Here is a 17,425-nt window from a genome sequence, read left to right as displayed (position 1 = left end):
ACTGAGAACTCCTCCTTTTTTGGTTTTCTATGGTTTAACTAGGACCGTTGTGGTACTGTTTAAATCATATGTATATTAGCAAAAGGGTGATAAAAAATACTAAAATATGGTAATTAATCTCAGGTTTTGATATCATGTACCCTTTTACCCAGTTTTAGCTTTCCCCCTTCACCTATACTTCTGTCTTGTTGTTGTTCAATCACTCAGTCATGTCTAACTCTTTGTGACCCCATGGACTGCAGCAAACCAGGTTTCCCTGTCCTGCACCATCTCCAGGAGCTTGCTCAAATTTGCATCCATTGAGTCAGTGATGCCATCAAACCATCTCGTCCTCTGTCATCCCCTTCTCCTCCCACCTTCAGTCTTTCCCAGCATCAGGGTTTTTCTAATGAGTTGGCTCTTCCCATAAGGTGGCCAAAGTATTGGAGCTTCAGCATCAGTCTTTCTGATGAGTATTCAGGGTTTGTTTCCTTTTGGATTGACTGTTTTGATCTCCTTGCAATCCAAGGGACTCTCAAGAGTCTTTCCTAACACCAGAGTTCAAAATTATCAATTCTTCAGCATTCAGCCTTCTTTATGGTCCAACTCTCACATCCATACATGACTACTGGAAAAACCATAGCTTTGACTATACAGACCTTTGTTGACAAAGTGATGTCTCTGCTTTTTAATATGCTGCCTAGGTTTGTCATAGCTTTCCGTCCAAGGAGCAAGTGTCTTTTAATTTCATGGCTGCAGTCACCATCTGCAGTGATTTTGGAGCCCAAGAAAAGAAAGTCTCTCACTGTTCCCATGGTTTCCCCATCTATTTGCCATAAAATGATGGGACTAGATTCCATGATTCATTTTTTGAATGTTGAATTTTAAGCCATCCTTTTCATTCTCCTCTTTCACCTTCATCAAGAGTCTCTTTAGTTCCTCTTTGCTTTCTGCCATAAGGGTGTTGTCATTTGCATATCTGAGGTTGTTCATATTTTTCCTGGCAATCTTGATTCCAGCTTATGCTTCATCCAGCCCAAATTTTGCATAATGTACTCTGAATATAAGTTAAATAAATAGGGTGTCAGTATACAGCCTTGAGTTACTCCTTTCCTGATTTTGAACCAGCCTGTTGTTCCAAGTCTGCTTCTAACTGTTGCTTCTTAACCTAGGTACAGATTTCTCAGGAGGAAGGTAAGATGGTCTGGTATTCCCATCTCTTTAAGAATTTTCCAGTTTGTTGTGATCCACACAGTCAAAGACTTTAGCATAGTCAATGAAGCAGAAGTGGATATTTTTTCTGAAATTCTCTTCTTTTCCTGTGATCCAACATGTTGGCAATTTGATTTCTGATTCCTCTGCCTTTTCTAAATCCAGCTTGAACATCTGGAAGTTTTCAATTCATGCATGGTTAAAGCCTGGCTTGGAGAATTTGAGCATTACTTTGCTAGCATGTGAAATGAGTGCAACTGTGAGGTAGTTTGAACATTCTTGGCATTGCCTTTCTTTAGGATTGGAGTGATAACTGACCTTTTCCAGTCCTGTGGCCAGTCCTGAGTTTTCCAAATTTCCTGGCATATTGAGTGCAGCACTTTAACAGTGTCATCTTTTAGGATTTGAGATAGCTCAGCTGGCCTTCCATCACCTCTACTATCTTTGTACTGATTCTTCCTAAGACCCACTTGACTTCACATTCCAGGATGTCTGGCTCTAGGTGAGTGATCATACCATCGTGGTTATCTGGGTCATGAAGATCTTTTTTTTTGTATCATTCTGTGTGCTAGTGCTACCTCTTCTCAATATCTTCTGCTTCTGTTAGGTCTGTACCGATTTTGTCCTTTATGGAGCCCATCTTTGCATGAAATGTCCCCTTGGTAGCTCTAATTTTCTTGAAGAGATCTCTAGTCTTTCCCATTCTATTGTTTTCCTCTATTTCTTTGTATTGTTCACTTAGGAAGGTTTCTTATCTCTCCTTGCTATTCTTTGGAACTCTGTATTCAGATTGGTATATCTTTCCTTTTCTCCTTTGCCTTTCACTTCTCTTCTCGTCTCAGCAATCTGTAACAGCTCCTCAGACAGCCATTTGTCTTTGTGCATTTCTTTTTCTTGGGGATGGTTTTGATCACTGCCTCCTGTACAATGTTGTGAACATCCATCCATGGTTCTTCAGGCACTCTGTCTATAAAATCTAATCCCTTGAATCTATATGTCACTTCCACTGTATAATCATAAAGGATTTGATTTAAGTTATACCTGAATGGTCTAGTGGTTTTCCCTACTTTCTTCAATTTAAGTGTGAATTTTGTAATAAGTATTTTATCATCTGAGCCATAGTCAGCTCCTGGTCTTGTTCTTGCTGACTATATAGAGCTCCTCCATCTTCAACTGCGAAGAATATACTCAATCTGATTTCAGTATTGACCATCTGGTGATGTCCGTATGTAGTGTTGTTTCTCATGTTATTGGAAGAGGGTGTTGGTTTCTGTCTTGGCATACAGAAATGCTACTCTTGTCTTATTTTTTTAATTATCAGAATTTGTGGCTTGAGTGTGTTTGGCACTTGGATATATCTGTCTCCCTTCAAGGTAGCGTAGGTTGTTGCTAGGGATTCTTTTCTTGAGTTTTCATTAACTTACAACAATCTCCTTTAAATGTCTTTCTATCTTTAATCCCCTAGTGGAATTAAACTGACTAATTATCCTAATCTATTCCTATCATAATCACAATTACATGTATTTCCTATACCAACCTTTATTAATTTAATAAGAGTAAATTTCCTTTTTTGCATATTTATTTGTAATTTTTTAATTTAATTTTTTATTTTATGTTGGGGTATATTTGATTTACAATGTTGTATTAGTTTCAGGTATAGGGCAAAGTTATTTAGTTATATATATATATATATATATATATATATATATATATATATGTATAGCCAGTGCTTTTCAGATTCTTGCCCCATTTAGCTTATTACAGAATATTGAGCAGAGTTTCCTGTGTTATACAGTAGGTCCTTGTTGGTTATCTATTTCATATTAGTAGTATGTAATGTTAATTCCAAATCCCTAATTTATCCTGCCTCTACAACTTTCCAGTTTGGTAACCATAAATTTGTTTTTGAAGTTTGTCAATCTATTTCCGTTTTGTAGACAAATCCATATATATCATTTTTTTTAGATTCCACATGTAAATGATACCATGATAATTATCTTTCTCTGAGTTACTTGACTTAGTATGATATCTCTAGGTTTATCCATGTGGCTGCAAATGGCATTATTCCATTCTTTTCTTCTGGCTAAAATTGTTGTGTGTGTGTGTGTATACGCACACACACAAACACACATATATATATATATATATACACACACACATATATATACATACACATATATATACATACATTGCATCTTCTTTCTTTATCCGTTCCTCTGTTGATGGGCGTGCAGGTTTTTTCCATGTCTTGGCTATTGTAAATAATGCTGCAATGAACGTAAGAGTGCATGCAACTTTTTGAGTTATGATCTTCTTGGATATACACCCAGGAGTGGGAGAGATGGGTTATATGGTAGTTCTATTTTTAGTTTTTAAGGAACTCCCATTCTGCTCTCCATAGTGATTGTGCCAGTTTGCATTCCCACCAACAGTGGGGGAGGATTCTCTTTCCACCACACCCTCTCCATCACTTATTTGTAGGCTTTATGATGATTGCCGTTGTGACCAGTGTGAAGTCATCCTTTATTGTAGTTTTGATTTGCATTTTTCCAGTAACAATGTTGACATCTTTTCATGTGCCTTTTGGCCATCTGTATGTCCTCTTTGGAGAAATGTCTATTTAGATCTTCTGCCCATTTCTTTGTTTACTTCATATTGAGCTACATGAGCTGTTTGTTCATTTTGGAGATTTATACCTGTCGGTCGCATTGTTTGGAAATACTTGCTTCCATTCTGTGTGTTGTCTTTTTGTCTTGTTTATGGTTCCCTTTTCAGTGAAAAGCCTTTGAGTTTAATTAGGCTCCATTTGATATTTTTATTTTTACTTTGATTCTTCTAGGAGGTGGATCCAAAGAGCTATTGTTGCAATTTATGTCAAAGTATGTTCTGTCTATATTTTTTTATAGAAGTTTTATATTATCTGATCTTACATTTATGTCTTTAATTCATTTTGAGTTTATTTTTATCTATTGTGTTAGGAAATGTTCTAATTTCATTCTTTTACATGTGCCTGCCCAGTTTTTCCAGCAGCACTACGTGAAGAGACTGACTTTTCTCCATTATATGTTCCTGCCTTCTTTGTCATAAATTAATGGACCATAAGTGGATGAATTTATTTCTGGGCTTTCTATCCTGCCCCATTGATCTATATTCCCCTTTTGTGCCAATACCATACTATTTTGATTGCTGTAGCTTTGTGATATAGTCTAAAGTCAGGGAGCCTGATTCCTCCAGCTTTGTTTTTTCTTTCTGAAGATCACTTTGGCTATTCAGGGTCTTTTGTGTTTCCATACAGATTGTAAAGTTGTTTTTTTTCCTAGTTTTTCTTAGCTTGAGCCTTTGGTCAGTATGTAGTGTCCTTTTTTGTCTCTTATGACAGTCTTTATTTTAAAGTCTATTTTGCCTGATATGAGTATTGCTGTTCCAGCTTTCTTTTTATTTCTGTTTGCACAGAACATCTTTTTCCATCCTCTCACTTTCAGTCTGTATATGTCCCGGGATCTGAAGTAGGTTTCTTGTAGACAGCATATATGTGGGTCTGGTTTTTATATCTATTTGGCCAGTCTGTATCTTTTAGTTGGAGCATTTAATCCCTTTATACTTAAGGTAATTATTGAGACATATGCCCTTATTGCCATTTTGTGTTTGGATCGCTTTTTCTTTTGTGTGTGTGTATCTATTGTAGATTTTTGGCTTGTGATTCCCATGAGGTTTTGATATACCAGTCTACATATTTAATACAGCAGCTAACAAGATTGTTTTCAGTTTCTGGCCTCTTAATTTCAACTGCATTTTCAATATAGTATGTTCCCTACATACACACCTTCAAGTTGCAAACTTTCAAAGATGTGAATGTTTCTTTATGTGTCAAATCACATAAGTTAGTTTGTACGTCTAGCACATATTGTCACATGCATGCATCCTCTACAGGTGGTGGTGTTTTTGTGTCCTTTATTGCACAATACTGTGTAGAGTACAGTATGACAGCATCTTTATTTCAAGTCCAGAATGTCCATAAGCAAGAGATAGATAGAATTAAATCTAGCAAGGAACCAGAACCTGTGCCATTAATGTCAGGCATGAGTAAGACTGCAGCTTAGCCTCCATCTCCTATTGCTGACAAACCTTCAGCTCTAACGTCTTCTCCCTCTTATTCCTCCTCCAATCAGCAGCTCTTCTTGCTTGTTCACTTGATGCTAGTCCTTGTATGCCAGCTGTTGTACTATACTGGTATACTTCTCAAGGTACTACACTGTAAGATTAAAGAGGTACTCTTTATTTTTTGCTATTTTTTATTTGTGTGAAAATCATTATAAACTTATTACAGTACAAGGCTATATAGCTGATTATGTTAGTTGGGTACCTAAAATAACTTTGTGGGACTTATGAACAAACTGAATATATAAGTTTGCTCTTAGAATGGAACTATTTGTATGTAGGGGACTTACTGTATCCTGAATTTGTACTCACTTAACAGTTGCTGGTTTTGATTCTGTGCTTGTTTGTGGATGATTTCTTACTTTTATTGTATGTTTGCCCTTACTGTTGATCTTTTGTATTTGTGATACTTCTGTTTCTAACCATGGCCTTTCCTGTTTAGAGTCCTTTAGGAATTGTTGTAAAGCTGTTGTGATGTCAGATTGCCTTAACTTCACTTGCCTGTGCAGTTTTTTGATTTCTCTATTGAATCTGAAAAAGAGCCAAGTTTACTAGCTTTTTGATTATTTTATCTTTTTTTTAAATCACATTTTCTCCTTCTCAATTCTTCCCCAATGACATGTGCTTGCATGTGCACAGGTGAAAGTGCAAAAATATGCATTTATCTATGGTACCTATTATACTTTTTTATGATCTATGATTGGCCAATGCATAAAACATACACCAGAAATGATTCTTACAACTTAAGCAGAATATACTTTTAGAATACCCTGCTTGAACTAATCCTATTTTTAAAGAATTTAATGCCATTCAAAATTTAGTTTTCAGTTTGCTTTTTTACATCTTTCAATTTTGTGTTATAATGCTGTATAAACTTCATCATTTTATTCCTGACTCATGTACCAAATCCCTTGTTGGTTATAATGGTATTTTTTGGAGTCTCAGCTCTTAAAGGAAATAAGCTGATAAATCCTCAGTTCAGTTCTGTCACTCAGTCATGTTTGACTCTGCGACCCCATGGACTGCAGCATGCCAGGCTTCCCTGTCCATCATCAACTCCCAGAGATTATTCAAACTCATGTCCATCAAGTCAGTGATGCCATCCAACCATCTCATTGTCTGTTGTCCCCTTTCTTCTCCAGCCTTCAATCTTTCCCAGAATTAGGATCTTTTCCAGTGAGTCAGCTCTTCGCATCAGGTGGCCGAAGTATTGGAGATTCAGCTTCAACATCAGTCCTTCCAATGAATATTCAGGAATGATTTCCTTTAGGATACCAGGTTGGATCTCCTTGCAGTCCAAGGCACTCTCAAGAGTCTTCTCCAACACCACAGTTCATAAGCATCAATTCTTCGGCGCTCAGCCTTCTTTATAATCCAACTCTCACATCCATACATGACCACTGGAAAAACCATAGCTTTGACTAGATGGACCTTTGTTGGCAAAGTAATGTCTCTGCTTTTGAATATGCTATCTAGGTTGGTCATAACTTTCCTTCCAAGGAGTAAGCATCTTTTAATTTCATGGCTGCAGTCACCATCTAATGTACTTAAACTGTTTTTATAGTACAGCAGAATGACTTCGTATAATCATTAGAGCATTTAGGCAGGATGAACAGCAAAGGCAGTTTTATTTTCATAGTAGCTGGATAGTGACTATGCATTTGGTATGTGTCCTTGTATACATGAAGTGGAACCAGCAATGACACTTGCAGCTTTTCCAGCCAGAATATCTTTTTAGAAAGGACACCAGATTTTGAAGACAGATAAAGGTTTTCCAACTTGCCTCTTTCACTTAATAGCCTATGTGACCTTTAGCAACAATTTCAACTTACTAAGGACCAGTTTCCTGTTTTTCTGAGAAGAGACAATAACAGACATTGTACATTCTTGAGAGGATTCATATAAATTACTTGATACCAGTGCTTGGCATGTAACTATATTTTGTTAGTGTAGTGGCAAAGATTACAGAAGTAGAGGAAAGTGTGAATATAAGTAACTAATTTTGGCAAGTTTGTAAACTATGTTTTCTTTGGTTTATAAACATTATTTATGGTAGCTGATTTTAATATACAGGTGTTGTATTACTCTTGATGTTAGATGAGATTAATCAAAAATTTGGAGAGAAAACCATTATATATTTTTTATTCATATAGAAATATTCTGTAAAATTTAAAACCTCCACATATTAAAAAGTCAGATAAGTCAGCAGTGTAAAATAATAAAAAATATACATAGTAAAATTCCTCTTTTTCATCATGTTTTGCTTACTTTTTCTATAGAATGTGATAGTTATTTGTTAATTCTGTTTAATAAGCACACATATGTTTTATGAATCAGAATTTTTAAAAAGGTGTGTTTATAGTTTAATAAACACAATTTAATAAATATTAAATTTTATACAATTAAACACAATTTAATAAATATTGGTATTTTCATTTCTTGGAAAGTGTCTGGGGTTGTTACTTATAAAATGTATCTGCCAAAAACTGAATTGTTTAATATTCCTTTGTCCTTCTGAGAGAATCTGGAAGAAGAAATTGAATTGTTTGCTTACATAGAAAAATATTGGAAAAAAGCTATATTAAATCACATGCATGTGGAAATTAATTGATGGTTCAATAAAATAAATTTTAATGTACTTCAAATGTTTCTTTTCTCCAGATTGCTTCCTTGTAATTCTTTTATGTAAGGTGAAAGGAAGTATTTAAATAAGTTCTGTTGTAATTTAATTAAAGTATTATTTGGCTTTTCATTTCATTTTCAAAATAATATTTGAAAAATTAAGATAAACCTAAAATCCTTTGATAAAGAATTCTATCCTCTCTGTCATGGACTTGATTTACCAGAGTCTCATTTCTTTCTATGGTCCCTTTCATTGTTTCTCCTTAGGCAAATTTGAACTAGTAGCTGTTTATATATATATCTTTGTCAGGGTCTCACTCACTTCTAAATATTTTCAAATGTCATTGCCTGAGAAAGATCCCGTATCACTTCCACTCCAAGTGGCTAATTTTTTTCTAAACAACCATTCAGTGACAGCAAATGTTATTGGTTCCTTACGTGTTACTACTTTTTTGCCCTCTCCTCATATTCTAATAGGAGTCTAAATAAACACAACTTGTTAATTCTCATTTTAAATTTATATTGGAAAAAGTGGCCACGTTTTCACTTACCCTTTTCAAAAAATGAAAACCATCCCTTTACATATTACATCTTAGATTATCTAATCTCCATTTCACTATTGTCTGAATAGCAGCTCTAGAAGTTTTGTAAGAGGAAAGTTAGAAGGTTTGGCCATTAATAATCCATAAGGTATTTTTTGGTAAATATATATCAGTGTCAAATTATGTTTACCTAAATTATGTATGTATTTTGTTAACCAACTTGGATAACTTTCATATCTTATTAAGGATTTAAGGGAAAGAGCAAGAGAGTTCCAGAAAAACATCTAAAGAGCCACTTGGTGAAAGTGAAAGAGAAGAGTGAAAAAGTTGGCTTAAAGCTCAACATTTAGAAAACTAAGATCATGGCATCCAGTCCCATCACTTCATGGGAAATAGATGGGGAAACAGTGAAAATAGTGGCTGACTTTATTTTTCTGGGCTCCAAAATCACTGCAGATGGTGACTGCAGCCATGAAATTAAAAGATGCTTACTCCTTGGAAGGAAAGTTATGACCAACCTAGACAGCATATTAAAAACCAGAGACGTTACTTTGCCAACAAAGGTCCCTATAGTCAAAGCTATAGTTTTCCAGTGGTCATGTATGGATGTGAGAGTTGGACTATAAAGAAAGCTAAGTGCCGAAGAATTGATGCTTTTGAACTGTGGTGTTGGAGAAGACCCTTGAGAGTCCCTTGGACTCCAAGGAGATCCAACCAGTCCATCCTAAAGGAGATCAGTCCTGGGTGTTCATTGGAAGGACTAATGCTAAAGCTGAAACTCCAATACTTTGGCCACCTGATGCGAAGAGCTGACTCATTGGAAAAGACCCTGATGCTGGGAAAGATTGAGGGCAGGAGGAGAAGGGGACGACAGAGGATGAGATGGCTGGATGGCATCACAGACTCGATGGACATGGGTTTGGGTGATCTCCAGGAGTTGGTCATGGACAGGAAGGCCTGGCATGCTGCAGTTCATGGGGTTGCAAAGAGTCGGACATGACTGAGTGACTGAACTGAACTGAACTGAAGGGAAAGAGAGAGTGTTCACTTTTAAGTGAATTTAACTTAAGAGAAAGAGTATTTCTTAAGGAGAGGGAAAGGAAGAGAAAGGGAGGAGTAACCTGAGGGGAGAAGGGGAGGAGAAGAAACATTAGTTTTGTGTATTGTTAGTGAGGTTTGTGATGACTACTATCTCTTCATGGAAAAAATTAAATGATGAGTTATAACAGTTTTCATCATTAAAATATTATAGAGCTATTTTATTGACCAAGTGAAGAAAACGAAATAGAATTCTCCTTTAAATCAACATAAGACAAAAGCAGAACCTAGTGGAATCACATGAACTTCTTGGGAAACCCAAGTTAAATTTGTTAACTTAAACTTTACAGACTCATTGAAATGGGTGGTAATCATAGTAAACAATCCCAAGATGAGGTCTGATCATGTGAGTACAGCACTCCGAGCGGTGCTATACACAAAGTGAACACATTATAATAAATATGCAAAGATAATTTTTACTCTAAGTGACACATTTAGTAGCAAGAAGACCAGAGCCAGAGGCCCAGAGACATTGTGTGTATATGCATGCTAAGTCTCTTCAGTAGTGTCCAACTCTTTTTTTGCAACGTTATGGATTGTAGCCCGCCAGGCTCCCAGTCCATGAGATTCTCCAGGTAAGAATACTGGAGTGAGTTGCCATTTACTCCTCCAAGGGATCTTCTTGACCCAGGGACTGAACTGAGTCTCTAGTGTCTCTTGCATTGGCAGGCCGGGGAAACCAGTCATATTAGTAGACCAGAATTAGTACATTTGCATTTGAGATATGAAATCCCAAACTTTGCTCATGCATTGTATCTCTTAATTATAACAGGGCTGGATTCATGTAGGCTCCCCTAAAGGGCAGATTCCTAAATGTGTAGATTTTGGAACGAGAGAATTAGAAGCAATAAATAATTAAAAATATACTAAGTGGAATAAGATGGTATTTACTGAAAATGTTTTGAATTTTAAATGTAAACACTTCTGAAACTATCGTAAAATCCTCTCAATTTAAAGAAAACACAATAACTTATAGAAAACTTAGCATAATCATTTGATATTGGATTTAAGCAAAGCATGTCTCTAGCTTTCAGCCATGATTCTGACTTAGTGGTTCCTGTATTAAAAGAAAAGATGCCAAAAATGACGTTATTATGACCTGAAAATTAAACCTCTGAATGTTAAAATTGATAAGTAAAGCACCACCACAGCGAAATATATGCACAATCATGAATTGTACAGTAATCAAATTTTAATGTGGTGGGGGGGGGACATTAGTGTAGAAGCACATGACTCAAAAAAAATGTTTTGGTTTTGCTTTTTTTTTTTTCTGCAGGAAAAAGTTCAGCACTTACAGAAGGCTTTTGCTTCAAGAGTAGATAAATCCACACAAACTGAACTTCTAGGCTATGATGTAAGTAGCTATATAAAACCATTTTTATCTTTTTTATTGGTATTCAGACCTCCACAGCTTATTTACTTCTATTGCTGCTATGTCCATGCATTGATTTAATAGGATTTAGTGGTACACCATTTATCTTTTGCTCTTAAATAATCCCCAAATACCTTCTGGAACTGAAAAAGATAATTACAGGCACTGACTAGCATACCAATGTCTTATTAATTTCTTTAAACCAACATCTCTAATACAGTCTTCTGAATTAGTGAATTTGCAGACATGTGCAAGAGATGTATTAGAATACTATGACAATTTATTTTTAAGAAAGTACTGATTTATTTATTAACAGTTTAATAAAGTTATTATATTTTCAATCACCAAGGGCCAAGTACATCATTTTTACATTCTGGCACATAAAAGGGAGCACAACTTTGCAGAGAAATTTACAATACTATTTTAGCTCTTGGGCTTTGGTGTGTGCTGCAGAAAGTAATTTAATTGAAAGTTAGCATTTTTTTCTTCATTTGAAATATTTGTTGAACTGTCAAAATAGGATTTTAAAACATGTTTTAATACAAGATGATTTCCAGTAGCACTAAATGATTTTAGAAAACTTTGATTCAAATGTCTACTTAAACAAAGCTATGAAATTTTCAGTTTGCCTAAGTTCACAACTTTAAATTTTCTTTCGATGAAAACATAAATGAGTTATCTTCTTTTTGTTGAACCTAACATTTGTGAGAATACTCTGCTTTTTTAAAAAAATTATTAATATTATTTTTACCACTCTATTGGCAAGTAGTAATAGAATAGAAATAATTTTAGATTTCATGAAGGGGTTTAATGATAAAATGTCAACCGATCTGCATGTTCTTACTTGTGTTGCCTTTCAAAGTACATTAACATATGTAACATAAAGCTGTCTATCTCTATTAGGAAATAAACCAGAGTTTTGAATTTCAGCTAAAATGGTTTTCAGATAGTTATGTGCATTATTTTTTAATTAAAAAAACATTAAAAGCTATCCCTTTCTTTTGAGTTATTCTCTTATACTCATTTCATGTTTATTCTTAATACCTAAATATTCTAGATATCAATATTCTGACTATAATACTACTTCAATTCCAGTGCTTTGGTATTTAAATGATAATGTTTCAGATATTTAAAAGTAAATGTTTTTAGTAAGTTCAAATATGCTTTAGTGCACTAATCCAATATTTATCTGTTTAAGAGGAGTTATTGTTTAATTTTTTTTTTCTAGTATGTATTATTTGTGCTTAGGTCTTTATGATATAAAACCAATATGTATTTTACAATTAATAATCCATATGTTTTTAAATCTGTGAGTCAGTTGTCCAATAAGAACAATAAATTCATAGGCCACATTAAATCTGATTTCAACATAAATTTATTTAACACAGGAGCTGCAAGTAAACTTAGAATTCACGTATTTCAGTGCCCTCAATATTCAAATAAGTTGACTAAGTTCCAGAAAAGTGAAGTCACTTGTTCACTAATGCACATTCTTTGTGGAAATCTGATCTTTTAAAAAGTAGTGATTATCCTTATAACAAGGAAAAAGGAAGTACTCATGCATTTGCACTCAGATATTTCATTTTACTCAATTTAAGAGACTGATGTTTAGCAGACTAAATTCTAAATTTCTAAATAACTGAATGTAAATGTAGAATGTAACCCTCTTAGATCTATAGCACTATTGGTGCCAGTCAGAAATGCCCACTAAGACATGATGGTATCTGTGGGGAGATAGCTAAGTTCTAGCTACTAGATATTCCTTATGCCTGACATTTGAATGCCTGTCTATGCCCCATACTTTTCTTGATTTTACAAAATGTCTTATATCAATGGTATTTAATTCTCCAAATGCGTAAATAAAAATTAAAGCCATGATCATAGTTAATTCTTGATCATACCTAGCCTCTTCTCATATCTGACAATGAGAGCTTAATGTATTTTACTAGATAAAAGTAATGTTAAAGAATAATTTCTTAGTAGTGAGTCCTTAATGGATCCCTTTGTACAAGTTTCTGATATGATTTGGGTAGTCATTAACATAGAATAATGTTCTAAAGATTTCATGTTTTGTACTCTTGGTGATATATTTTAGGACATAAGCATCAGAATCAGCAAATTACCAAAGATATGCATCAGAACCTTCTACCAGTAACTAGATATAACTGTCATAATAGATTTTAAGGCAATTGGTATTAAAAAAAAAAAAACTGAGATGGGAAATATTTTAAATAAAACAAGTAAAGCATTTTAAATCTGCTGAGTCTTGTAACTATTTGGAATATTATTCATTAATGTAACTTTTTCATGACTGAAATATTTTCTGTAATTTTCAATACTGGTTTATAATTTTCTATATTCTTGTATGCAATAAGAATAATTTGTTATCTTTGATATTTTGCTCACATTTTCTTAGGAAATAGAATTTGATCTTTAATTTATCACATGTGTGTGTGTGTGTGTGTGTGTGTGTGTATATATATATATATATATACCTACATACATGCTATTTGACATTTGCAATAGTATTTGTGAGAAGAAAAATCTTGTAGAAATCTTGCATATTATGGATGATGTTTTCACCTCTTTCTTTTTAAAGCTGTCAATATTAGCCGCAAATTGTTCTTTACTGATCTTTATAGATCATGTTTCAGTGACATGAATGTCAGAATATAATCAGTCATGTCCAACTCTTTGCGATCCCATGGACTGTAGTCTACCAGGCTTCTCTGTCCATGGGATTTTCCAGGCAAGAGTACTGGTGTGGGTTGCCATTTCCTTCTCCAGGGGATCTTCCTGACTCAGGGATCGAACCCAGGTCTCCTGCATTGCAGGCAGATGCTTTACCCTCTGAGCCACCAGGGAAGCCCTATAAGAGACTACAGTATCTATTAATATAATTTCCTTGTGAAGATAGCTGTTACTACACATTTTGCTTAAGATGGGAAATAGAATCCCCAGAAGATATTAATTATAATGAAAACTATTAAAAGAAATTTCCAAATTTCCAAATTCACTACAGTGATTAAGTTCAAAGGTTTGTACAATAAACAACTTCTAGCCTGCCACAGATATATCAAGAGTCTTAAAACTAATGTTAAAGTACAACATGCTCTGATTTCTAATGCAAGTGGCAAGAATTGTTTAAAAATAATTTCAGAGTGTCTCAGCAAAGGCCTATAAACACAATAGTTCTTATGATGAGGGAGATTGTTAAATAAATGATGAATGTGTCTTAAATAATCAATGCCAATTTAACCTCTTTCACCCTCCTCTGTCTGCACAGGTTTAGTTTATTGAAAGATCAAAGAATAATTTCTTAGGTGTCAGTTGTGTTATTAAAACAGAATGGAAGATGAATAGATGTAGTCAGGTAGCAATGTTGTCGATTACAAGATTATGTTAAGAGGTAGGCAAGATTCTTCTGATTACATCAGCTGTATAAATAGATACTTCAACAAAGCACATTTGCTGCCTGTAAAAATTTTATAGTTTGAACTACTGCAAATAACATTTTGGTTAAAGCAGCTGAGAATGAATGACCAAAATGCTACACTGAAATTTTATTTTCTGACAGTGAGAAGATTCAGATCCTTTAATTAATTTGACACCATTATGGACAATTTTTTAACTTCCTTGGGCTTCCCTTGTAGCTCAGTCGGTAAAGGATCTGCCTGCAGTACAGGAGACCTGGGTTCGATCCCTGGATTGGGAAGATCCTCTGGAGAAGGAAATGGCAACCCACTCCAGTATCCTCTCCTGGAAAATCTCATGGACAGAGGAGCCTGGTGGGCTGCAGTCCATGGGGTCGCAAAGAGTTGGACACGACTGAGTGACTAACACTTTGTTGTTCTACAGAAGATTGTCATTTTCAAAGTGACTGATTAACTTTAGGTGTAAGTTTTCCTTTCAGTTACTTCCTAAACTTGACTCAGAACAGTCACAGTGTCTTGAGATTGCTCTTTTAGGCAGAAACACTGAAGTTTTAAGATCTTCCACTCAGTGGCATATATTTTACACTTATATTTAAAACAAGTGTTTAGTTGAACTAGGAATGTTTTGTTCATACTTTAAGAGTTTTAAAGTTACCAGGTATTTCATCAGGTATTATTATTCATCACTGTCATTCTAAATATTATTAATAGTTTGTATGTGGCTATTTTAAAATCAGCTGAACTATGGTTTCACACATATTATGTCTCAGTCATGCATGAGTGAAGCATAAATCAGTATGGAACTGTATGCTCACACTTCTGTGTGTTCTGAAAATATTTTAATACATTTCCAAGGGTGGGACTTGCTTTATAAACACAGCTTTCTACTTAACTAGTTGCATTATGAATACAGATTTTGAAAAACTCAATGCAATTACCTGTGTATTTGCAATCGATGCTATTTTTCTCTTGTTTAGTTTTGCAGGCCCTCCTGGCACAGTTAGTAGTGTTCAGGGAATTCTAACAAATAAGAAAATTGTTCATAATGTAAGGAATAAGAGTAATTAGTTTTTACAGTAATTGTTTTATTAGCTATTAGAGCAGGAGAGTATTTTGTATTATGCTAATATATTATGTCAACTTATGTGTTAAGCCTGGGCTTCCCAGGGAGCTCAGAAAGTACCTGATCTTCTGCCTGCAATTCAGGAAACCAGTGTTAAATCCCTGGGTCAGGAAGATCCCCTGGAGAAGGAAATGGCAACCCACTCCAGTATTCTTGCCTGGAAAGATCCTGTGGATCGAGGAGACTGGCAGGCTACTGTCTATGGGATCACAAAGAGTGGGAGACGACTGAGTGACTAACACTTTCATGGGTTAAGTCCAATGCTAAGAATTGAATAACTATTGATTAGGCTGTCTCATCCGACTGCTAATAAAGTGTAGTTTCTTAAATCTGTTTTAGATCCATCTGTTGCTATCATCTTTCTTAAATTCAGTACTTATCCTGATCATGCCTCAAAGTGATCCAGTATTTAGTAAAGGAGCGCCTTCCCCCAATGTGCTTCAGTCTTTAATATTTACTTAGCTCAGGTATTTATGTTGATTTTTAGAAACAACAACAACAAAAAAATCAGGTTTAAAACTGAATGATATATTCCAGGTTTTCTTTCTCTCTTTTTTTGTAAGGTTTTTAAAATAGCATTTAATACTTAAAAGTTAACATGTGCATAACAGAAAGCCAAAAAACACAAGAAGCAGAAAACAAAGTCATTCATAATCACAAGCAGTTTACCGTTTGATGTGTCCTTCTGGGTCTCATTTGTGTATTTCTTTTGAACTCCAATTTTTGTATTACATTAAAGGCAACTTTCAGACAAGAACATTGATGAAAACACTGGAAACAACATCTGCCACACTTGTTTGCTAATTAATGGAGGAATCACAGCTTACCTAGTGGTAACATTCTGAGGGCATCACTTCTGAAAATCCATGCATGTATTCATTCAACAAATATTGATAAGTGCTTCCTGGAAGCCAGGCCTTGTTCTGCGTACTTGAGCTACATCCTTTAACCAAACAAATAATCCCTCAGGGAGTTTGCATTTCATTATTGTATTTAAAACAAAACAAAATAAAAATAAGCTAAGTATATGGTATGTTAGAAGCTCCTAAGTGCAATGTAAAAGAGAAAAAACAGGGAAAAGATAATTGTGAGTGTAGGGGTGTGGTCAGGGTTATGATCAGAAACTTTATATAAAGTAATCTGGACAGATCTGAGGGTGACATGTGCCTTGTGAGACTTGAAGGAGGTGAGGTGAAAATCACCAGTAGCCAGAAATCCTTTTGTGATGTGCTTCTTGAAACCTGTTGAAGACCCTCAGTCAGAACAAATTGATGTATCTTGGCTCCATGGATAAGAATAATTGGCTTCATTTAGGGGCCCTCTATTATAAAAATAGACATTAAACCCTAGAATCAGACCCAGTATACCAAGCGACTCACTCTAGCGGAACCCAGACCACCCGAGGGAACAGCCTGCTCAGCCTCTTAAGATCATATTCACTTATCATAGGCACTGAGAAGAAAGCTGGGTAAAATCAAGTTTGATAAGTAAATTACATTTGCTTTTCTTCTTCTTTTTTTTTTTTTTTGCTTGCATTATCTCCACCCTCTTCTCTCTCTGTGTACCATTATTCTTCAGCCCAGGCAGTGCTAACTCTATAAACTTTAAATGTATAATTAGATTTCATTGTATATCTACACATCCCATTTATTAGAGCTATGCTACTAAAAGTGAATAAAGCACTCAGTAATTACTTGGTGAAAAATGAATATATTAACTACAAGACTCTAATGTTATTTTTATAATCTAAAAAATCTGTAACAAATCAGTATGCATTATTTTACGTTATTCACAAGAATCATACAGAAGTACATATTGCTACCCTACATTTTTACTCTATATTTGTTATACTGAACTAATATTTTGCAGTGACTACTTTGCGCCT

The 17,425-nt window shown here is 34.8% G+C and overlaps 1 protein-coding gene across 19 annotated transcripts in view; it reads left to right on the top strand.

Annotated features, from left to right (window-relative positions):
* Positions 1–17,425, top strand: part of CCSER1 (coiled-coil serine rich protein 1) — a 1,462,911-nt gene that overhangs the window by 792,715 nt on the left and 652,771 nt on the right. For 17 of the 19 annotated variants that reach the window (XM_025290710.2, XM_025290711.2, XM_044946320.1 and 14 more), the window contains one exon: positions 10,888–10,965. In XM_025290710.2, coding sequence (XP_025146495.2) covers positions 10,888–10,965 — 78 coding nt within the window. Of the gene's footprint in view, positions 1–10,887; positions 10,966–13,078; positions 15,866–17,425 lie in introns of those variants that run through there. The other 2 variants (XM_044946328.2, XR_006552542.1) reach the window with 2 other exon arrangements.

Source organism: Bubalus bubalis, chromosome 7, assembly GCF_019923935.1.
Source record: "Bubalus bubalis isolate 160015118507 breed Murrah chromosome 7, NDDB_SH_1, whole genome shotgun sequence".
NCBI lineage: Eukaryota > Metazoa > Chordata > Mammalia > Artiodactyla > Bovidae > Bubalus > Bubalus bubalis.
The sequence above is the reverse complement of the archived record's forward strand: the minus strand, read 5'-3'. Positions and strand labels throughout refer to the sequence as shown.